This window comes from Mustela lutreola, chromosome 15, assembly GCF_030435805.1.
Source record: "Mustela lutreola isolate mMusLut2 chromosome 15, mMusLut2.pri, whole genome shotgun sequence".
Classification (NCBI taxonomy): Eukaryota; Metazoa; Chordata; class Mammalia; order Carnivora; family Mustelidae; genus Mustela; species Mustela lutreola.
The window spans coordinates 59,006,477-59,029,013 of record NC_081304.1 but is presented as its reverse complement, the minus strand read 5'-3'; the positions used below and the strand labels follow the sequence as shown (position 1 = coordinate 59,029,013).

Genomic DNA, 22,537 nt, shown 5'->3' with positions numbered 1-22,537 from the left:
GGTGTCAGCGGTGACCATGCGGCGCAGGGAGGGGGGCGGAGGCAGCGCGGTTGGCAGGAAAGCCTCCGGAGAAGAGTGGTCTCTCCTGCGTCCTGAGTAGAGGCGCGCAGTTGCGAGGAAGCCCTGGGCCTGGGGCCCCACGGGCCGAGCGGTAAGACAGGAGCTTACACAACGAGGCCAGCGCACGTGTACGGGCCTGCTGGGACTGGGACTTGGCCCCGGGGACCGCACGGAGCCCACCGCAACACTTTCAGACCCAAGGAGAAGGTCAATTCTGTGTTTTAGAGAAACCACTTACACCGGAAGGTGGACCGTGCAGGCACCCGGGACAGTCGCTGGGGGAGAGGATGCTGTGTTAGTGCGGACAGATAGACGTGGCAGACTTGGGGGACACTTAGACGGTAACATAGAACTTGTTGGAGGGGTGAGATGTGGAGGTGAGGAGTTCAGTCCCTGTCTGGTGACCAGGTCACCCCTTGGGGTCACCCCTCAAGAGGGACACAGGGAGAAGCAGGTTTGTGGGTGACGGTGGGGCTCCTTTGCCCCTATGTCCATGTTTCTCTGGACTGGTCAGCTGCTGCCACAGCTTTCGTCATGGTGAACTTCAGACCCAAGTGCCTGACCTCTCCCTTGGTATCCCTTAGTACCTCAGATTCGACTTGGCGGGAACCATATAAACATACGGAAATTCAGTTACTCAACAAAGACTCTGAGCATCTACTCTATGTCAGACAGCATTGATAGGAACACACAGAGGGTTTTTGTTTGTTTTCTTAAGTTTTTTATTTATTAGAGAGAGAGCACGAGCAGGGGGAGGAACAGAGGGAGAGGGGAGAAGCAGGCTCCCCACTGAGCAGGGAGAGCCCATGCGGGGCTCGATCCCAGGACCCTGGGATCCTGACCTGAACCCAAGGCAGACGCTTCACTGACTGAGCCGCCTGGGCGCCCAGGAATCTACAGCAGTTAAAAGAGACATTAAAAATTGCTGATGTCCTGTGGCTTGCATTCTAGCAGAGAAGAGACAAAAAATGTAAAATATTCTAGAGGGCAGATGTGACCAGTGCTCTGAAAAAAACGGGCCAAGGTAAGGAGGATACAGGGTGGTGGGCAGGAGTGGCGCTACCAAAGGGGATGGGCAAGGAAGGTGCCACTAAGGAGGTGGGAGTTGAACAAAAACCTAGAGGTCAAGGATCAAGCTAGGCCGACTTCTGCCGAAGAACGTTTCCAGCGAAGGGAACGCCGAAGGCAAAAGCTCTAAGGGAGAAGCCTGCCTTACCTGTTCAACAGACAGAAAGGAGGCCAGTGCGGACGGAGTGGAAGGAACTAGGGAGAAGTAAGAGAGGTCACAGAAGCCCGAACCACATACAGCCCTGCAGACCACTGGATTGGACTGAATGAGATGGGAAGGGTTGCAGGGTTTGAACAGAGACCGGAAACTGACACTCAATCAGGGGTCCTCAACTCTGGCCACAAGAGAGAATCTTCTGGGAGCTTCACAAAATACCTCTTCGTGGGCCCCGGGTCCTATCAACTCAATTAGAATATCTGGGGTCAATGTAGACAGGAGACCTTTTTGAGAATTTCTTAAGATTTTAATGTGCAGCTAAAGGCTGAGGACCCCGATGTCACAGGGTGTCTCTCTCTCAGGCTGTTCTGTCTGGAATAGGCAGGCAAGGGAACTAGAACTAGAAGTTCTTGGAAGAACTAGGTGGGATGTTGATGGGGGCTTGGACCAGGGGCCGGAGTGGTAGGTGAGGAGCAGGTGGTGAGATTCCGGGTTTGCATTTAAGCCAACTAGACTTGATGGCTTGCTTGGGTACAGAATGTGAGAAAACGGGCAAGCAAAGTTGACTGGGGCTGGGCCCAGGAGGCTCTTCCTCACGGGGCTGTGCTCCTCCTGCTTGGTCATTTCCTGCCTGCCTACTCCATCCTGCGCTCCAGAAACTCCAGCTCTCCCTCCTGACTTGTCCCCAGTGTGGTTTGTCCCTTTTCTTCTGGTGAACTATTCATGCTGCTGCCCCGCAGGTGGGCAGAAGCCTTACCAGTCCCCCAAAGCAAAAGGAGCCCTCCTCTGTACCTACATGTAACACCGATCACGCTGGAACAAATTGCTTTTGCTAGGTTCTGTCTACACTGCTGAAGTCTGAATGTCTTGGCATGTATAAGAAGGAAAGGACTTATCATGGGGAGCTGGACAGAAGGGAGTTTGGATCCTGGCTTACACCCGGCTGTGATATGGACAACCTGCTTCCCCTCCGCTAGCTTCACTTCCCGCTGCCTTGTACGACCCACAAGAACTGGAAACCGCAGTGCTCTGATAACAGGGACCAATTACTAAGCCGGCTTTATTTATCTTGGTTCCTCAAGGGCCCCCCTCCCACACTGGCAGGGTCAAAGCTCAGGTGTTAAAGATCACAGTACAGGGAAGCTTGCCATTCCTGATGTTGGGGTCTCCTCCACGTGGAAGTCCCCCACGGCCCCCGTGCTGCCTGGGGTGAAGGATGGAAATGCAGCAGGAGCCCTGGACTGGATGCTTGGAGCCTGGGGATCCTGGGATGGCTCCGCCACTGGCACTCTGGGCCTCTCTGGGGGGTCCCTCTGAGGCTGCATTTTCGTCCTCACTAAAATAAAGAAATATTGTGATCTTGTACTAATACACCTCAACTCATGCCTCCTCCCTGGATATAAATGCTTCTGTGGCTCCCCACTGCCCTCAGAAGAGCCTGACTTCTCAGCCCGAGGCTCCCCACCCTTTGGCCCCCGGTATCCACATTTTTCACTACGACCCTCTCCTGGTCTTCAAGCCATTCACCAAAAATTATTTTTTTTTCTTTTTAAAAGATTTTATTTATTTGACAGAGAGAGAGCACAAGCAGGAGGGATTGCAGTCAGATAGAGAGGGAGAGACAGACTCTCCGCTGACACAGGGCTCAAACCCAGGACCCAGGGATCATTGATCAGAACTGAAGGCAGAGGCTTAACCGACTGAGCCACCCGGGCACACCTGGTCACCAGGAATTCTTTCAGGTCACAAGTCCACTGGGCTCTTGTCTGCTTCAGGGCTGCCTCAAAAACTCCTACCCAGGTCTGGAACACACCCCCGCCCCCTCACTGTGTTCTTCAGGTCCCTACGGAACGTTTTTGCACACTGCAGCTGCTACAGGAGTCCGGAGCTCAGAAGGGACTAGGGCGGAAGACAGAAATCCTAGGTTTAAAAGTATTCCGATTGGGGCGCCTGGGTGGGTCAAAGCCTCTGACTTCGGCTCAGGTTATGATCTCAGGGTCCTGGAATTGAGGCCCACATCGGGCTCTCCACTCGGCAGGGAGCCTCCCCCTCTCTGTCTGCCTACTTGTGATCTCTCTCTGTCAAATAAATAAATAAAATCTTTAAAAAAAAAGTATTCCGATTATAACTGAAGATGAGGGCTCACGGAGATTACCCCAAAATCCTCCATTTAGAGAAACGGCCTGTACTTTTTCTGAATGCACACCTTTGGAAAAACTAAGCACATGCCTCCAACACACCACACAGATATGCACTCGATGAAACACACAAACATGGAAAGTAACAAAGCTGATGTTAAATACATACACACAGGTATTCTAACTCTCCATTGAAATTTGAAAACCATGGATCTAAACTGGGTGGCGAAGGGGAAGCTGGTAGGTCAGCCACAGCGAGAGGGAAAAGCGGGAATAGTGACAGAGAAGCAACAGGTTGTCGGGGCGCCTGAGGGGCTCAGTCGTTAACGTCTGCCTTCAGCTCAGGGCATGATCCCAGGGTCCTGGGATCGAGCCCCGCATTGGGCTCCCTGCTCGGCGGGAAGCCTGCTTCCCCCTCTCTCCCTCACCTGCTTGTGTTCCCTCTCTTGCTGTGTCTCTCTTTGCCAAATAAATAAATAAAATCTTTAAAAAAAAAAAAAAGGTCATGTTCCGAGGACCGTGTGGCCAACTGTGTCCCATGCTACAGAGGCCGAAGATGACAAGATTGAAAGCTATCCACTGGATCGCACAACCAGAGGTCCTAACGAGTCACAGGATCCTTCCAAGGGCATTTATGGGCAAGAGATGGGATGGGAGACCAGCCGGGGTCAGCAGGTGATGCATAAGCCTGAAGTCCAGAACTTCCCTGAGCTCCCCAACTACCTGCTTGGATGTGAACCAGGCATTTCAGAAGAAGCCCATCCAACACATGCCAACCTGCCTCCTGCGATCTGCCTGTTTTTCTCATCCGAGTAACAGCACCTCCAGCAGGTGTATAACCCAGAAGGCTCCCACTCATTCAGCCCTTATATCCAGTCCATCAGCGGGTCCCATCGGCACCACCTTCGAAATGCATCTGACCCGGGCCCTTCTGACCATCTCTTCCACCCTAAGACAAGCCACCACCATCATCTCATACCTGGGCCTCCTCTCCCGCCTTCCTCCGATGGGTTCTCCAGGTCTTCTAAATGTAGACATCAGATCCTAGCATTCTCTGACTTCAAACCTTTCAACCATTTACTGCTGCATTACAAATGAATTCCAAGTGCCTTACCACTCCCGGCAAGGCCCGCATGGGCATCTGGGATCTAGGGCCCTCGCCACTACCCATCAGCCACACTGGTTTTGCCCCTTCTCAGTGCACCTGATTTTCTTCTGCCTCAAGGATTTTGAACGGCTTCTTTGCAGTCAGTTCTGAAGGTTACTCTTCCTGTCTAGAATATGCTTCCCCTAGGGGCACCTGGGTGGCTCAGTTGTTGAACAGTAGCCTTGGGCTCAGGTCATGACCCCAGGGACCTGGGACTGAGCCCCGCAGCACTGTGCTCTCTGCTTAGCGGGAAGCCAGCTTCTCCTTCTCCCACTCCCCCTGCTTGTGTTCCCTCTGTCAAATAAATAAATAAAATCTTTTAAAAAAATACATATATATATGCTTCCCATCCAACTTTGTACTTGATTAGCTCCCGCTTCAGTGGACTTCCTGTGTGACAGTTTCCCAGCCCCCTACTCCCCTACCCCACCGTCCCCCGGCCTCCCTGTTCTTTTCCTTCAAGCACCCAGCACAACTCACAATGACCCATTTCTACTCTTAGCCAGGCAACTCCATGGGGAAACGATGGCATCTATCTTGTTCAGACTTAAATTTCCTTGTAATGTGTGTCTGACACATGATGACTAATTCACAGGCCCTGGCTGCCCCCTACATCTCTTCCGGTTCCCTACCTACCATGGGTGCCGCGACAGCCTGCCTGGCCACCTTTTCTCACTCTCCTGCCTCAGAAATTCCGCCCACCCACAATGAGAGCGGAGAAGCTCGTTACTCTTCCCCACCTCTTCTTGGGCACCGTGAAGCATTTCCCGACTGCCCCCCCAGACATTATGATCTGCCCCTGTGGTGAACCCCAAAGTATTTTATAACTAATGGCCGTCCACCTCTGTGTCCTGACTGCTAGAGTGAGGGCTCCATAAATCTGTGGGCTGCCAGGGCTGAAAACCACCACCCTAAAGTCATCTTCAAGTTCCCGTGAGCATCGATACCACAGGATGAGCTTATCGGAACACAGAATCCCAGGTGCCAGAGAACACTCCAGTAAGACTCTGCATAGCTTCTAGCACTTTACAGCTCCGATGCCCTCCGGTCTAAGAACCTTGTAACAAGTCAACTTGAATTGAACAGAAGCCCCAGACCCAAGACTCAGTCTTAGGAAAGGGAGGGAGTCCAGAGGCCGACAATCCCTACCCTTCTTCCTCCAAGATGAACCAAGACGCAAGTGACTTTATTTGCCTGTCTCTTTTAATCCCCTCCCTACTCCAACTCTCAGAGAAGGACCCAGAAAGCAAGCACACGGAAGCTCAAAGAGCCAAGGCAAGCCAGCCCAAGATAAGCAGGCTCCCTCCCACCGGGGCCAAAGTCTGGATGCCGGGGTCTCCACTCAGGGCCTGGTAGTAAAAGCTGGTGCAGAATAAGGCGGTTCCTGAGGCCAGCAGTAACCCGGCCTGAAGGAGATAAAAGAAGAACACAGGCCAGTAAGAGATGGTCAGACCCAGCGGGAGAGGGTGGGGTTTGGTCGAGGTTAGGCGCGGGGTCAGATTACCCAGAGGGGTTTTCTGCAGTGGGGCACCCCTAACAGGGCCAGGCTGTGTATGAAGTGGTGTTTGTTGGCCTTGTCAAACAGCTGTAAGGAAAAGAGAAAGGTGGTTGGGGGTGGGTGCCATTTCCCCAGCAACGCGGGAGCCTGGATCCCATTCGGCCCCCAACTCGAGTCGGGCTGGCCTCCCGCGCAGGCACCCACGGCTCAGGCCGGCCGCCCTCTGCGCTCCGGGACCCCGCGCCCCGCCCCTCCGCGGACCCCGCGGCGACCCCCCGACTCTGGGCGCCCGGAGACCCGGAGGCGGGGAGTCCTAGCGCGGGTGCTTCACCTCCTTTCCGTAGGCATCCGGAAACTGGGCGCCTGTAGAGAGAGAGGCAGAGGTTACCCGTCGGAGCGCCGGCCTCGCCCGCCCCAGCTCCCGGCAGGACCCAGGGGTACCCTGGCGACAAGGAGTGTCTCCAGGACGCCTCTGATTGGTGGAAGCACGCACGGGCACTGCTGGGAACCAAACCGGACCCGGATGGAGGGGCTGTAAAAGGGTCGGGGCTCCGAGGGCTGTCTGGCAATTCCCCCAGGCCCTTCCCCTGCACTAGACGCCTCCACAGCCCCCCCGCAACGGGCGTCACAGTGTGTGCTGCGTCCCCAGCCCCTGACCGTGCGCCCCGTAGGAGGCCAAGCCCAAGGCCCCGGCTCCGGACAAGGCGCCCAAGCGGCGGAAAGCAACACCCGGCCAGGCCATGGCAGTGGACGGTCACGCGCCGGACGAACACCGCCCAGGCCACCCGAGATGCCAGCCAATCCCGGTCTCCCATGCAAATGAGGTCCATAAGTGCCCAATCCAGGCCGTGTTCATTTCAGCGCCCGGGTCCTCACCCGGGTACTTGCGCCTTTGTAAAACCTCTGCTGAGTGGCGAAGCCGTCTGGCGGGCGGAGAAACGGGAACCAATTAGCGGCGGAGGAGCCGAGCGCTGAGGGGCGGGGCTGGAAGGCGGGACTAGAGGATTTGCGTCACGGATTGGCCCACTTTCAAAGTTGATCGCTTCTTCTAACATCTACCCCCCAACCTCCGGCCAATTTCCAAAGATCCCGGTCCCCACGCAAAGTTCCGCCCCTTTCCCCACTGGCTCCTCCTTTCCAGCTTTAAACCAGACCCACTCCCAAAAAGAGGCGGCGGCTCGGATAGCCAAGCCCCACCCATCGCCGTCAAACCCCGCCCACTGTCGAGATGGTTCCTCCCACAGATGCAAGGCTCCGCCTTCTTCACATGATGCTCCGCCCCCTATAGTCTACCTCCCCACCCCCGCGTCCCCAGCCCACCAACCCCCAGAGCCTCGAGGGTGGGAGACCTAGGGAGGGGGGGATGTCTCCACCCTGCCCTGGCCCGTTTCGTTCATCCGTCGGTCTGTCCGCTCCCGCCCCCTTCCACCGTCTCCAATCCCCCTACACTCTGGAAGGCGGGCGGGCGGGCAGGCGGGTGCGAGCGAGGGGTGTGCGCCGCTCTCTCCGCAGGGGGCGGGGGAGGCGGCCGCGCGGTGACGCGCGGGGCTGCTGCGGCTGCTCCGCCGGCGGATCATCACTCTCGGGCTGGGATGGACGCGGGGCGGGTGGGCCCTGGCGCGCGGAGCCAGGAGTCCGGGCCTCCTGGCTGCTGAGCGTCCCCCGAAGCCTCCCCCTTACCCCCGCTTCCCTTCCTAGGAGCCCTGTCGACCCCCACCCTGGGGCTTCAGACTCGACTCCCGCCCTCCTCTGACTCCCTGGACCTCCCCCTCCCGCCCGCCCTCGGGATCGACTAGATCCCTCCCCCTCCCCGAGGATTCCGGCTGGATCCCGGCCCCTGCACCGCAGATCCTGAGCTCCCGGGTTCCGGGCCCCTGGGGATTGCCGTGGACACCTCCTCCCGCACCCGATCCCTTAGGATCTTCCGCCTGTACCACCTTCTGGTCCCTCGAAGACGGCCCACGGAGCCAGTGGATCCCCAATCCAGTCCTTTCTTGTTGCCCCTTCTTCGCTCCTCCGGCCCCACTGCGGGGTTCCCTGTTCTCAGGTTCCTCCTGACCCCATCCCCTACCTCTCCTTTCCCCGGGGATCGACTGGATCCCGGCCCCGCCCCCCGGGGCTGGGGCGATCCCCCTCCCCCGCCCGGTGAGGCGCTGCGGGCGGGGGCTGGGCCTGCGGGGCCGCGGGGGCTCAGAGGCCGCCGCCCCCCTCCCGAAGCCCGTCCGCCCCCTACTCGGAGCCCTGGATGGAGGCACCACGGCCCCAGGGCTGAGCCAGGTAGGAGCTAAGCCGGGCCGGGAGGAGGGGGATGCGTGGCGGTCCACTGGGGTCTCCTTTTCCCCATCTCTCTCCCTGCGCCTGGTTTCCCCCCAGCCTGCTCTGTCTGCGTGTCTCCGCCTAGGGATGCTCTCGCCGTGTCTCTGCGTCTCGGTCTCTTTGTCTCTGCCTCTCTCCAGCCCATGAATGATCCTTTGAATGGGCCCACAGACCCCGAGTGTTCCCATCTCCCCCTCCCCCTCCTTCTCCCCTTCCCGGCCAAGCCATTTTCCCCACTGCAGGAGGGGGGGGGGCTGCGGCCTGAGCCCCCCCTCCCTCAATTCTGCCTGGCTGGGGGAGTCAGGCCCGGGCAGGAATGGAGAGAGCAAGGCAGAGAGGGATAGGGAGAAGGAGGGGGAGTAAGATGTGGCAGACAGAGATGGGGAGAGAAAATGGGGGAGACAGAGGTAGGAAAGAGGGGAGAGGGAGAGAGAGAAGGGGCTTCAGGGAGAAACGTGGGGAAGAGGTTTGAAGGAGAGAGATGAGAAACGGGCGAGGAGGGAGATGTAGAGGAGAGAGATGGAAAAAGACTGAAGGGAGAAGCCAGAGCAAGCTGGAAGAGGCCGGGAAAGATGCTCTCAGGGAGCGCTATGGAGGGGAGAGCGATGGGGGGAGGGCTCCAGTGGGAGGGAAGAAGGGAAAGAAGCTGGAAGCCAAGAGGCCCGGGGCCCAAAGTACCTGAAGTGGTGGGGGGGACACAGAGTCAGACCGTGTTAGTAGGAGGGGGTGGGAGGGTAGGGCTATGGAAGCAGAACCCAGCCCTGCACGGTCAGAGGAGGTCCTGAGAGAGCCAGCCCCAAGCCCCCTCCTGCTGATGGGAGACAGGAGCTTAAGAGGACCTGGAGAGGGGGAGGGCATGACTGGGTGTGTGTGGTAAGGATCCCTGTGTCCTCATCCCTGGAATAAATTGACACCTGCAGAGAGCCTGGCTCCGAAAAGCCCGCGTCAGCAAACAGCTCTGGCGGCTGCGGGGGGGGGGGGGGGGGGGGGGCGCTTGCTGAAATGACCTGGGAGTCTGCCCCTTCGGTGGGATCTTGTCTCTCTTCCCGCCCCTGCTGTCCTGAGCATCCAGGCATCAGAACAGCAACTGTGGGGGGGCCGGCAAGGGGAAGGGGAGGTAAAGAGCTGGGATGGGACGAGAAGAAAGCCGAGGTTTGCCCCCAGGACGTGGGTCAGAATGCCATGCGTGGAAGAGGCATCTGGGCTCCAGAGCTGTTCGAGACTGTGGCCGGGGGGGGGGGGGGGGAGGGGGGTCGGTGGCTGCATCTGATGCCCTCCAAACCCACCTCAGCACCCCTTCTCCCCAGCCAGAGGCCTGGTCACTAGGGCTAGGCTCTGATTGGCCGACAAGGGGCAAGAGGCGGGTCTTTAGCGTTCTCTATGCCCCAATCTCCCGCTCCCCTGAACATATACACTTCTTTCTCTCTGCTAAGGTTGGGGAAAACTCTAGCATTCTTACTCACGCCTCTGCCCTCCTGCCCTGAACGGACCCCATAACCAAGCCAGCCCCTTCCCCTCTTCCTCCAGACCCCCCTCCAGGGTTAAAGCTGCAGCCGGTTGCCGAGGTAACATTGCGGGGCAGCATCCCGTCGCCCAGCAACCGGCTGCAGGATCACGCATCTGTCCCTCCAGCAGCATCCCCTCCCTGCTCCAGCCCCTGCCTCCAGGCACCTTAACTTCTGATGGAAGAAATGAGGAAGACCTGGGGGGAAAGGGATCCGTCCCCTCCTCTGGTGCACAGATCCTTAGGGAACGGGGCTGTTGAAGGGAGGAGAAGGTTCTGGGACTGTGTGGCCCCAAGAATGGCCTGGAGTGGGAGTTCAGTGCCCTGAAATTACAGCTCAGGAGTAATTAACACATATAAACAAACCCGCTACTTCCTGCTAATTAATGACTTGGTATTTTTATTTTCTCTTCCTTGTCTATCTAATCCCTCCCAGGGAGGTGGGAACTGGGACTCCTGAGTCCCCGAGGAGAGCCTGCCTGGGAGGGATAAAGCAGCTGGAAAAGGGGGGGAGGGCGTGCGGGGTCCAGGGAGCTGGCCCTCCTCCTCCTCTGGTTCTGTCCTGGGCATCTATCACATCCTGACCCCATCCCCAGCCTTAGACTTTTCTATCTGGGTCCCTGCTTTGGGGATGGGGGTTGCTGGGGTTGGTGGGTGCGGCAGGGGACCTGAGGGTGGCAGAAGGGGGGCAACTTGGTCTGAATTCCAAGTCACTAACCACTTGTCTCTTGTTTCCCTGTTCCCTTCTGTCTGCCCTGTCCGATTTCCCTTCCCTTCTTCCACTTCTCTGTATTTTTCTGTCTGTCTGTCTGTCTGTCTCTTGCACACCCCGTCCCTCCGCCCTGCAGTCGGGGCCTGCCTTCACCTTCTCCCACTTCCTTCCCCTTCCCCACCCCTTGCCCCCTCCATGGAGAGGAACAGACCCTTTCTCTGTCCAGTCTAACCCAGGTCCCTCCCCACCCCCCTCCTCCCTCCTTTCCCCCGCCCCCTCCTCCCTACTGGGGCGAGGGGGGGCCTCCCTCCCTCTCCCCCCCCTTCTCTCTCTCTCCGAGGGGGGGGGGTCCCGGGGAGGGAGGGGGGGTCCCCCGATCAGCATGTGGCTCCTGGCGCTGTGTCTGGTGGGGCTGGCAGGGGCTCAACGGGGGGGAGGGGGTCCCAGCAGCGGCTCCCCAGGCAGCCCAGGCCTGGGCCTCAGCAGCCTCGGGGAGGAGCGCTTCCCAGTGGTGAACACAGCCTATGGGCGAGTGCGCGGTGTGCGGCGCGAGCTCAACAACGAGATCCTGGGCCCCGTCGTGCAGTTTTTGGGCGTGCCCTACGCCACACCACCCCTGGGTGCCCGCCGCTTCCAGCCGCCCGAGGCCCCCGCCTCGTGGCCCGGCGTGCGCAACGCCACCACCCTGCCGCCCGCCTGCCCGCAGAACCTGCACGGGGCGCTGCCCGCCATCATGCTGCCCGTGTGGTTCACCGACAACTTGGAGGCGGCCGCCACCTACGTGCAGAACCAGAGCGAAGACTGCCTGTACCTCAACCTCTACGTGCCCACCGAGGACGGTAAGGGCGCAGGCACCAGGCTGGGCACCCCGCGGACGCAGCCCACACGCATGCACGCAGACCCCCCAGCCTCGCGCCACTGGCCGAGCCCCTGCGAGAGGCCTCAGGTCCCTGCAGGCTGCGCGGGCCCTCCCAGGGTGGGACGGGGGCCTGCCGGGCAGTCGCAGGAACTCTCCCGCAGACAGCCACCCTGGAAGGTCCTGGTGCCTGCAGGGCGATCCACAGGTACCAAGCTGGGCTTAAAGACCCCATCCCCACCAAGGCACACACACACTGTCTCTCCACGGAAGCGGGCATTGGAAGCATCTCGCCCTGCCTAGTCGCCCACTTTGGCCACTGCCCCACCTCCCACCCCAGGTCTGGGCTTGTCCCTGAGCAGTACCCCCTTTGGTTCCTTCTACAGCTCAGAGAGTCTCCTTTTTCCTCCCCAGGTGCACAGGCACCCTTCCGTATGTTGCACCATTGCACGCCCAGCGCCACACGGAGCTTAGTCCCCTTTCCTTCCAAAGCTCTGTCCCCTGATCCCTACGCACCCCCCTCATTCACAGCACAGCCCACCCATCCTCATGAGAGCATCTTTCCCTCCGGGCGCCCCCCACTCCAACCGACCAGCTCTCCTGGGGAAGGAGCTGTCCCATTCACCCCCTGCCCCCTCAGTGCTCCCAGCCCCCAGCACAACATCCTTGAAGGTCGTCCACCAGCCAACCTTCAGCCCCGGGACTGTATCTCACAGTACCTGCCTGTCTCCTGCCAAGGTGCTCAGCCCGACTTCAGCCGGCCCCAAGCCGAGCCTCATGAACAGTCCCATGTTATCCTTCCGACTCTCTGTATCACTACTCCAGAACACCCCAGCACCACCACAGGGACCCCCCATTCCTACAGCATCCCCCGCAGGCCGTTTTCTGCCAACTATATGTACACACAGGCCTGGTACCCAGGAACCCCTGTACGGACACCATAGGCCCCCACTATCCGCATGTCAGGTGCGCACATACCACAATACCCTGGGAACCGCAACTCGTCAAGCACATGGGATCAGGAACCCCACCAGCCTGCACACTTACCACATGCTCCAACGCCCACGTAGCCAGATGCCCAGTGCCCGCACGCAGCACACACCCCAGCGCCTCTCGGAAGCTGTGGACCCTATTGCCCGTTTAGACCCGTGCTCACCAGTATCCCCCGATACAGGTCATGTGTCCTAGTAACACCCCTACAGAGACCTTGGCCCTAGTAACCTTCCATGTGGCCACTCACACCACAGCCCCCAAAGCCCTCAACACTTCCTAAGCATCGTTTACCCCAGCTCTGCCTAGAGACGCCCTGTGTCCCAGCTCGGGCTGGGATAGCATGCCCAGCAAGCTTACACCCTTCCCGCAGATCGAGCACTCAAACACCTCACTCCCAGCTCCTGGGGTATCGCTATCCACCCCCTGTTCCCCCTATCAACCGTGCACCCTAACCCAATCCCACCCCTCCCGTGGTAACCATGCCTCCACAACCCAGGCCTGCAATACACACAAGGAACCAACCCCCTGCTCCAACCCCGTCCCCATTCCAGGCACCCTGATCCACTCTTCATCCCAATACACTCCAGACGCCCTCTCCAACACCATCATGCCCTCCACGGGAGAGCCATCCACTCCACATCCCCCTGCCCTCTCGTGGGCCCCCTGCCCCAGCAGCCTGCCCTCCACAATGGCCTCTGAATCATTTGCCCCAGGACCTCCGCACAGCCTGTCCATCTCCGTGCTCTCCACTCGAGGGCTCTCCCCACCCCGCTCCTGCCTCCTCATAGGCTGTCCATGCCTGTGTCCCCCTCCGTGGGCTATCCCCTCGCCCCTCACACGGACCATCCAGCCCAGACTTCCCACCAATGGGCTGTCCAGCCCAGCACCTCCAGACAAAATGTCCACCCTGCCCCCACACCACCTATGCCCACACCTTCTGTATTTTTAACCATCGCTTATCACAGACCTGCCTGGGTCCTGACACATGCAGGTGATCTCACTGAATCTTCACACCAGCTCTGCAAGGAAGAGGTTGACTCAGGCATGAGCGCGCGCGTACACACACACACACACACACACACACTCTCACACATTAATCTCATGCTCACACATGCCCTGCTGACTTCATCCCCATCCCCATCCTGTTGTAGAGAACAGACCCCAACCCTAATGGGTCCCTATGGGGCCCTCATCACCAGTTGAGAGAAGCCTTCCAGAGGCTGGCCTGGACCTCACTGACCCATCCCTCCCCATGCCAATGAGGAGAAGCCAATCAGCGAGGGGAACCCCTTCTGCTTTCTGGCTCCCAGCTTTTTGCCCCAACCAATTCCCCCTCCTGCAAGGAGCCTGGAACCAAACTCTGAGCCCCGCCTAGGGTCTTTCCGTGACCAGGGGCATACTTCATACCTCCCAGCACCTCCTGGCCCCTATGTGTCAGGGTGGCTCAGGGTGCTGTGTTTCCTGTTCCCTATTTGTGGACTGAACCCCGAATTGGGGAGGGGGGCTTTCCGGCATTAGAGCAGTGATGGGCCGGGGGCTGGGTGGGCCGGGGTGGGGGGGCAGGAGGTGCTCCTGTCCCCGGTGGGGAGTTGACTGTTCTCGGTGGGGGGAGAATAGGCCTGGGTGAGGGGTGCAGTTGTGGGGTGCAGAGGGTAGAGGTGGAGAGGAGGGCAAGACCTGATGACCCCTTTCCCTGCTTTGCCACACATCGGGGAGGTGGGGTGAGAAGCCAGATCCCCGAGTGCGGATGGGAGAGGAATGCTGGCCAGGTGAGAGGCTGCGCAGGCAGACAGGCAGCCCTTGCTGACCTGGCCCCAGCACTCCAGTGGGAAGCTGAGGGCTTGAAGGGCTGTGAGCTGCAGGGGCAGGCGGCCCCCAGTCCCACCCTAGGCTCTGCCTTCCAGATCTTCCAGATGGGCCCTTTCTGCTGCCGCCCCTCCCTCGCAGCCTGGGGGAGCAGGCAGGTGCTGGGCTGGCCCTGGAGAGGGCCCGGCGTGAGTGGAGGCGCTGGTGGCAAAGCTGGCCATGGCCTCCCCCGCTTGGGGCTTGGGGCTTGGGGCGGGCCTCCCCTCCCCACCCCACCCCCACCTCTAACACCATTTCGTTTCCAGCAATTAGCAAACACGTCTCCAAGCCAAGTCGCTATGTCTTAAAACAGGCCTCAGCCCACTCAGGCAGCCCACCCCACCCCCCAAACCCAGCCTTTTCTTTGGGGCATGACTTTTTCCGGGGAGGGGAAACAAATTTGGGTTGTAGAAAACGTTTTTCTCTTTTCTTGGTTTCTTTTTCTTGCAAACGAATTTTGCTTTTTTTGGCTTATTTTTTCTGCCCTCCACCCTCCCCTTTTCTGCTTTCTGTCCTCCCCTCCCCATCCACCACCTCCCCCCGACCCCCATCTTTCCCCACAAAATTGTCCTTTTTTCTCTGTTTTGTGTTCCCGGTCTTAGGTCCGCTCACAAAAAAACGTGACGAGGCGACGCTCAATCCGCCAGACACAGGTAGATTTAAAAACCCCGCTGCTGCATGTGGTTGCTGATTAGAGGACGCTCAAGGCCCCGCCCCTAACTAAATGCCCCTCCCACCCCCGCGGCCCTCAAGGCCCCCCCAAGTCGTTTCTCCCAACTAAAAACGAAAAAGAAAAGAAAAGAAAAATTTGTAATAATTGGAAAAAAGAATTACGAAAACTTCAAACGAAATTTGAACAATGTTGGACCCACTAGTGAACCTGCAAGCAAAGCCAAACACGGCCAAAATTTAAGTGAAAAAAGAAATTGGAATGTCAGAGGGGGAAAAAAAAAAACCCACCAAAGAATTGGATAAAACGTTTAGAGTTCGGCAGCAATTCGGACTGTTTGGAAATTTGCGACATGTAACATTTGAAAAAACAAAACAAAACCAACTTTAATTTGGAGTAAAACTACATTTGAAAAAAAAAACTAAGTTGGCAAATTGATGGCACAACTGAAACGTAAGAAACAAACCTAAAATTTTCAAAAGCCTGTCAGATGCAGAAAACGCAAACATTTGAAGCGCATTAAAGAATCTGGAAATTTTTGAAAACAGGGCCCAATATCTTGAAGTTTCACCACAAAATTTTGAAAAAAAAATGCAAAGAACTTTTTTCTTTTTTTCTTTTTTTCCAAAAAAAAAAAAAAAGTGGATCTTTTTGGTTTTTTGGTTTTGGTTTTTTGGTTTTGGTTTTTTTTTCTTTTCTTGTTGAATCTGCCCCCCGAGAGCTTCTCGCTTTTTGGTTGTTGTTGTTTTTTTCTTTCTTTCTTCTTTCTTGATCCTGTTTTTTTGTTGTTGGTTTTGAATTTCTTGTTGCCCCGGCCCCCCTCCCTGCTCCTTCCCTTTCCGACCCCCTCCTCCCCCCACACTGGGAGTGGAGGTGCAGGGTGGGGAGGGGGGGGGACTGAGGACTTGAAGAGAAAGGGCCTTTCAGGGAGGAGGCTCCCACCTGAGTCTGGCTGGAAAGTCACTGAAGGTTCCAGAAGGAGGGCAAGAGCAGGGTTTGGGGAGGACACGGAGAGGGCAGAGCCCACCAGGTAGAGGGAGGTGGCAGAGAAGGTCTTAAGAGACTGGAGGCCACAAGCTGTCTGCAGGGGTGGGGGGAACCTCTCAGTGTCCTGTGGGCTCACCGTCTGGCAGGAGAAAGTTTCTATCAGGAGGACGGAGGCGAGCAGAGCTGCTGGGGACTTGGAGGCCCGGGCTAGTCAGGGATTGAGAGTGTCACGAGGGAGGAGGGTCTGTGGGCCATGGGGGACCCCAGCCGGGCGCTGTGGTGGAATCATGGGGGGCCGCTAAGAAGGGTACTTGGTGTTGCCTTGGGGGCCATGGCAAGCCCTCCCAGACTCCCCCCTCTTCTGGAATCCGTCATGCCTCAGCCCAGTGATTCATGGGATCCTTTAGGGACAGGGCAAGAGGGGCGTCCAGTGCAGAAGCCAGGGTCAGGCAGTGTTGGGGGGGGGGGACTAAAGAGCTGTACCCTGGCTTTATCAAGCAGGCTTTTTCCCACCCCGCCTCCTCCTGCCACAGTAATTAGGCTGGGGGTTGCCATGGTAACTGGGGAGGTGACCTAGAAAGGAATTAGGGCAGGGAGGAGACCAGGCCCCCAGGGACCCTAGGCTGGCACCCCTCACCCACAGACCGGGCTGCCACGTGGACCTGAGACCCAAGGCCTGAGTCAGAGGAACCGCCGGGACCCTCCTAGCATCTCTAGCGCTAGAGTCAGTCTCGGGAGTTTTTGTTCTTCCTCAGAGCAGGAAGGAGATTTGCTGTGTGTGTGTGGGGAGGGGGTCCCCTGCATCCAGCAGATGCCCTGGGGAGGATCCCCCCCACCACCTCTTAGGCTTCTTGGAAGGTCTGTCTGGCATTCGGAGAAGTGCCATGGGGCAGGCGGGCAGGAGGTGGGGTGGGACCTTAGGCCAGGGCTCCTGGGGAGGGAGGGAGGGGAATCCGGTCTTGCCCCCCCCCCCCTCGCAGGGACTGGAGAGACATGTCCCCTGAGCTCCGGGCTGGTCCTCTGCAGGCCCAGGAGCTGGGTAGTGCTGGGGCCGGTCTGACTGTATTCTTGTCCCCCAACCCTGGCCCACCACTGCCCGCCCCCTCCCCATGCAGATATCCGGGACTCCGGGAAGAAGCCGGTGATGCTGTTTCTGCATGGTGGCTCCTACATGGAGGGGACCGGGAACATGTTCGACGGCTCCGTCCTGGCCGCCTACGGCAACGTCATTGTAGCCACACTCAACTACCGGCTTGGGGTGCTCGGTGAGGGCGGGCAGCCCACTCGAGGGCCTGGAGTCTGGGTGGGGTGGGGGTGGGCGGTGTTCCTCTAGACCTGGTGGAAGCAGAATGGCTTCTGGGCTGGACCGAGCTGCCCAGAAAGGGGGCAAGGGTGCTCTGACACCCCCAGGAAGCCCCTTTCCTCCTGTGCTTCCAGGCTTTCTCAGCACCGGGGACCAGGCGGCCAAAGGCAACTACGGACTCCTGGACCAGATCCAGGCCCTACGCTGGCTCAGTGAGAACATCGCCCATTTTGGGGGTGACCCTGAGCGCATCACCATCTTCGGATCAGGGGCAGGGGCCTCCTGTGTCAACCTTCTGATCCTGTCTCACCATTCAGAAGGTACGCAGCCCCCCACTACTGTGGCCTGCCCCTCCCATCCCCATTCCCACACACCCACCCCACCAGGTTCCCCCTTCCCACCCTCGGCAGAGGCAGCCCAGACTGAAGCCCGCCCTGTCCTGCCAGGGTTGTTCCAGAAGGCCATCGCCCAGAGCGGCACGGCCATCTCCAGCTGGTCGGTCAACTACCAGCCGCTCAAGTACACGCGGCTGCTGGCGGCCAAAGTGGGCTGCGACCGGGAGGACAGTGCGGAGGCTGTGGAGTGCCTGCGCCGGAAGCCCTCAAGGGAGCTGGTGGACCAGGACGTGCAGCCCGCCCGGTATGGGGGTGGGAGCGGGCAGGGCTGGGCCTCCGTTTTCCTTGCTGGTTCCCAGGACCTTGTGGGTGAGAGGTGCCCGCGGGCGTTCGGATCGGCTTCAGGCCCCTCTGCCAGCCCAGCCTACTTCCCTCGGGAGCCCGCCCTGAATGCAGGCGCCCAAACAGAGAGAGGGTGCATGAGGGGCCATGAGGCGCATCAGGGAAGACTCCCCGAGAGGCCACGTGCCCCGAAGGACTCAGGAGATTTCACCCGAGGCAGAAAGAAAGGCTCGGCAGGCTAGGAGCTGAGAGGAGGCCAGGGAGCAGGTGATGAGACCCTGACCGCTTCTCCCCAGCTACCACATCGCCTTTGGGCCCGTGGTGGACGGTGACGTCGTCCCCGATGACCCTGAGATCCTCATGCAGCAGGGGGAGTTCCTCAACTACGACATGCTCATTGGCGTCAACCAAGGAGAGGGTCTCAAGTTCGTAGAGGACTCCGCAGAGAGCGAGGACGGCGTGTCTGCCAGCGCCTTTGACTTCACCGTCTCCAACTTTGTGGACAACCTGTACGGCTACCCGGAGGGCAAGGACGTGCTTCGGGAGACCATCAAGTTCATGTACACGGACTGGGCCGACCGGGACAATGGCGAGATGCGGAGAAAGACCCTGCTGGCGCTCTTTACAGACCACCAGTGGGTGGCACCGGCAGTGGCCACCGCCAAGCTACATGCTGACTACCAGTCCCCTGTCTACTTTTATACCTTCTACCACCACTGCCAGGCCGAGGGCCGGCCCGAGTGGGCAGATGCAGCGCATGGGGATGAGCTGCCCTACGTCTTTGGCGTGCCCATGGTGGGTGCCACCGACCTCTTCCCCTGCAACTTCTCCAAGAATGACGTCATGCTCAGCGCTGTGGTCATGACCTACTGGACCAACTTCGCCAAGACTGGGTGAGGGCCAGTGGGGCTGGGGGGCCCCCCCTGCAGGCCAAGGCTCACACACACCCCTGCCATCATTAGCGTCCCGCCCCCCAACTCCATACACGGTCATTCCTCCATCATTGCCTGGGCTTCCTTGCTGGTTTCGGCTCCGGGTTTGTCTCTCTGGGCCTCTTCCTCCCTCTCCGGGCATTCTGCTCTCCTTCTGATGCCCGGGCTTGTGTCTCTGTGTGAGAGTTTGTGTCTGACACTATCTATCTCTCTCTCTCTTTGAATCCACTGACTCAAGCTTTTTGCTTGCTGCTCTCATCCTGGCGGGCTGTCCCCTGCCTCTGTCTCTCCATTCCTAACTGTGTCTCTCTCCCTCAGTCTCAGATTCTGCCTCTCTCGCCAGCTAACTCCCTGTCCGTCTCTGGCCCTCCGTTCTCATCTCTGCCCGCCTCTGCCCCTCCAACCTCATCTCTGTCTCTGCCCCTCCAACCTCATCTCTGCCTGTCTCTGCCCCTCTCACCTCACCTCTGCCGGTCTGCCCCTCCCACCTCACCTCTGCCTGTCTCTGGCAGTTTCTCTCTCTTCTGCCTCTGGCTTCTTGCTTCTTGGCCTTTCCTTCTGTCTCAGGGCCCTCTTGCCCCCCCTCCTCTCTGTGGGTCTCCCTGCCCACCCCTCCCCCATAGGTGCGCCCGGGCCTCCCCCTCACTCCTCCTTCGCCCTGCCCTCCTGTGCCCGCAGCGACCCCAACCAGCCTGTGCCGCAGGACACCAAGTTCATCCACACCAAGCCCAACCGCTTCGAGGAGGTGGTGTGGAGCAAGTTCAACAGCAAGGAGAAGCAGTACCTGCACATCGGCCTGAAGCCGCGCGTGCGCGACAACTACCGCGCCAACAAGGTGGCCTTCTGGCTGGAGCTCGTGCCGCACCTGCACAACCTGCACACGGAGCTCTTCACCACCACCACGCGCCTGCCCCCCTACGCCACGCGCTGGCCGCCGCGCCCGCCCCCCGGCGCCCCGGGCACGCGCCGCCCGCCGCCGCCCGCCACGCTGCCGCCCGAGCCTGAGCCTGAGCCGGGCCCCCGCGCCTACGACCGCTTCCCTGGGGACTCCCGAGACTACTCCACCGAGCTCAGCGTCACGGTGGCCGTGGGCGCCTCGCTCCTCTTCCTCAACATCCTGGCCTTCGCCGCGCTCTACTACAAGCGGGACCGGCGGCAGGAGCTGCGGTGCCGGCGGCTCAGCCCCCCCGGCGGCTCGGGCTCTGGGGTACCAGGCGGGGGCCCCCTGCTCCCCGCCGCCGGCCGTGAGCTGCCGCCCGAGGAGGAGCTGGTGTCCCTGCAGCTGAAGCGGGCCGGGGGCGTCGGGGCGGACCCCGCCGAGGCCCTGCGCCCCGCCTGCCCGCCCGACTACACCCTAGCCCTGCGACGGGCCCCGGACGACGTACCTCTGCTGGCCCCCGGGGCCCTGACCCTGCTGCCCAGCGGCCTGGGGCCCCCGCCGCCCCCGCCGCCCCCGTCCCTGCACCCCTTCGGGCCCTTCCCCCCGCCGCCCCCCACCGCTACCAGCCACAACAACACGCTACCACACCCCCACTCCACCACTCGGGTATAGGGGGAGGCTGGCGGGGGAGGCCCCCCTCCCTAGCCCTCCCCGCCGCCGCTGCTGCCAGCGCCGCCAGCGCCGCCGTGGCCGTGGCCATGGCCGCCGCCGTCGGGGGGCAATGCGGCCAGAAGGCAGGGAAGAGGACTGGCCACAGGCTTCTCGCGCGCCGGAGATGCCCCGCGGCGGGAGCGCCAGGTGGACATGGGTTTCCGCACCGGGGTGCGTGTCTTTCCCATGCCGAGAGGCCCGTCCTCTTCTCTGGACCAGGGCCTCGGAACAGCCGGGGAGTTCCGGCCCCTCCATTGGGACACCAGTCTTGGTTGTGTGGAAACGTGGACGTGTTTTCCCACGGGGAGGCGTGCTTTCTCACGAGGGGGTGTGTTTTCCCATGTGCAGGGTGAGGTGTTTTTTTTTTGCCGCCCTGGACACATGTTGGCCCCCTCAAAAGAATTTCTGCGGGGATTTGTACCCCAGAATCCCATTCCCTCCTGCCTTCTCCCCCCCACCCCACCTCCCTACCCAATGGAGACCCTGGAAGTGGTGTGTTCCCGGACAGTGACCCTTGGGAAGGAACCGAGGAAATCAAGTCGTTCCCCCCCCAACTCCCACTGTGTGCCCCCCCCCCACCCACCCCAGCGAAGCATGTTTATCCCCCGTGGCCGATGTCAGATGAAGACCGTGCTCTGGTGGGATTCCCTGCGGGGCAAAGGGAGGAGATCCGTTGTCCCTGGGCTGCCTGGGAACTTTTCCCACGGGTCCAGGACGCATCTCCCTGAGTGGAAACATGTTCTTGCATGTGGATGTGTGTTTTCCCATGCAGACAGCCCCTTTCCCGCCAGCTTTCCCCCGCGGCCCCCCAGACCTGAGGCCTAGCACTTAGCTCCTCCCCCCCCAGTAGGTGGGAACACACTTCAGACTGACGGAAGTGGAGTGTGGAGGCCGTACAAATCCTGGGGGCAGACCACGGCCTGTCTCCCCCACCCAAGAGCTGCCAAGTCGGGGGGGGGGGGGCATGCCACCCACGGAGGCCATGCATGTTTGACCAAAGCCCTCACTGGGGTCTGAGAACAGCCTTTCCCTCAGTTCTCAGACCACTGCTCATCCGTGCCAAACTGGATTAGGTGGGTTTGTGGGGGGGAGACCCCCAAAATGTTCCAAGGATTCCCCAGGCCTGGGCCAGGGCAGGTAAATTTGGGGACAAATGGGATATGGGGGACGGAAGTGGCAGCGAAAGGGGTCTTGCCTGTGTCTCTCCTCCTTTCCTGTGTCATCCCTCCCTCTCTGCCTCAGTGTCCCTCCTCCCTTCTCTGTCTCCCTCCTTGAAGCCACCCAGTGTCAGTGTCAGAACACCTTCTCCCCTCAGCCGCCCACCCCCTTCTTTGACGAGGCCCCCTTCCCTCAGCCGGGGCTGAAGGAAAGGAGCCGCGGGAAGAGGGCGCAGGGGGAAGGGCTTCATGGGACAGGCTGGGGAGAGAATGAGGTCAGCAGTGCTGAGAACAGATGGAGGGGGCCATGGGGGACAGGGCTTGGGCAGATAGCAGCAGGGCGAATCTGAAAGGTCGTGTGCAGTGGCCGCCCCGGAGAGGAACTGCCTGGGGAGAAAGGGTTTGGGCCTCTGGGAGAGAAGAATGGTGTCAAGTAGGGTTTTAAGGGACACCAGTGGAGGAAAGTCCTTGTCTGCTGGGGGCGGGTTCGTTAGTGCCAAACTTGAATAGGAGGTGGGGGGCTGTCTTCCACTGACACTCAAATCCGGAATCCCTGGTCTTGGCTCCCCAGAACTCTGCCTCCTGACTGTCCCTTCTCCCACCTCCCGCCATGGAAACTTAGTTCTTTTCTGACCCCTCCCCTTGCCTGGTCTAGCTCCTCTCCAAATGGCCATGCCCTCTAAATGCTAGGGACCTGGGCCCTGAACCTTGTAGACAGATGCCCCCCCCAGACTGGGGCATGGGAGGGGGGCTGGGGGACCCCATGATTCAGCCACGGACTCCAATGCCCAGCCCCTCTCCCCAGAACAACCCCCAGACAATCCCACACCCCTGCCCCAACCCTTTGCGGCTCTGTACACATTTTTAAACCTGGCAAAAGATGAAGAGAATATTGTAAATATAAAAATTTAACTGTTGGTTGTGCC

At 59.6% G+C, this 22,537-nt stretch overlaps 2 protein-coding genes and 1 long non-coding RNA gene across 4 annotated transcripts; 2 read left to right on the top strand and 1 right to left on the bottom strand.

Moving 5' to 3' along the window:
• The first annotated feature begins 24 nt into the window (after positions 1 to 24).
• On the top strand, positions 25 to 4,900 carry LOC131815896 (uncharacterized). Its single transcript, XR_009347880.1, has 2 exons — positions 25 to 151; positions 2,122 to 4,900. It is a non-coding gene; the product is annotated as an uncharacterized LOC131815896 (long non-coding RNA).
• Positions 4,901 to 5,755: 855 nt separating this feature from the next.
• TMEM256 (transmembrane protein 256) lies at positions 5,756 to 6,871 on the bottom strand. The gene is made up of 4 exons (XM_059148006.1): positions 6,726 to 6,871; positions 6,400 to 6,431; positions 6,075 to 6,155; positions 5,756 to 5,976 (listed from the first exon to the last, which is right to left on the bottom strand). Exons 1-4 carry the CDS (start codon positions 6,808 to 6,810, stop codon positions 5,833 to 5,835), a joined length of 342 nt encoding a protein of 113 aa, XP_059003989.1. The 5' UTR covers positions 6,811 to 6,871; the 3' UTR covers positions 5,756 to 5,832.
• A 571-nt stretch (positions 6,872 to 7,442) lies between these two features.
• On the top strand, positions 7,443 to 22,528 carry NLGN2 (neuroligin 2). Of its 2 annotated transcripts, XM_059147973.1 has the most exons (8): positions 7,445 to 8,345; positions 10,737 to 11,439; positions 14,897 to 14,947; positions 17,067 to 17,216; positions 17,389 to 17,574; positions 17,701 to 17,893; positions 18,228 to 18,824; positions 19,542 to 22,528. In XM_059147973.1, the coding sequence occupies exons 2-8, from the start codon at positions 10,983 to 10,985 to the stop codon at positions 20,413 to 20,415; spliced, it is 2,508 nt and encodes an 835-aa protein (XP_059003956.1). In that variant the 5' UTR covers positions 7,445 to 8,345; positions 10,737 to 10,982; the 3' UTR covers positions 20,416 to 22,528. The 2 variants fall into 2 exon arrangements, with proteins under 2 accessions (XP_059003957.1, XP_059003956.1); XM_059147974.1 differs by lacking the exon at positions 14,897 to 14,947 and having other exon boundaries at positions 7,443 to 8,345.
• Positions 22,529 to 22,537: the final 9 nt, after the last annotated feature.

Excerpts from the sequence above, each read along its gene's own strand:
- TMEM256 (XM_059148006.1), bottom strand. The coding sequence starts at position 6,810 with ATGGCCTGGCCGGGTGTTGCTTTCCGCCGCTTGGGCGCCTTGTCCGGA. Across the intron at positions 6,156-6,399 it reads CGGATGCCTACGGAAAGGAG|CTGTTTGACAAGGCCAACAA; the intron begins GTGAAGCACCCG and ends TTTTCCTTACAG. Across the intron at positions 5,977-6,074 it reads ACTGCAGAAAACCCCTCTGG|GCCGGGTTACTGCTGGCCTC; the intron begins GTAATCTGACCC and ends TATCTCCTTCAG.
- NLGN2 (XM_059147973.1), top strand. The coding sequence starts at position 10,983 with ATGTGGCTCCTGGCGCTGTGTCTGGTGGGGCTGGCAGGGGCTCAACGG. Across the intron at positions 17,894-18,227 it reads CAGGACGTGCAGCCCGCCCG|CTACCACATCGCCTTTGGGC; the intron begins GTATGGGGGTGG and ends GCTTCTCCCCAG. Across the intron at positions 18,825-19,541 it reads ACCAACTTCGCCAAGACTGG|CGACCCCAACCAGCCTGTGC; the intron begins GTGAGGGCCAGT and ends CTGTGCCCGCAG.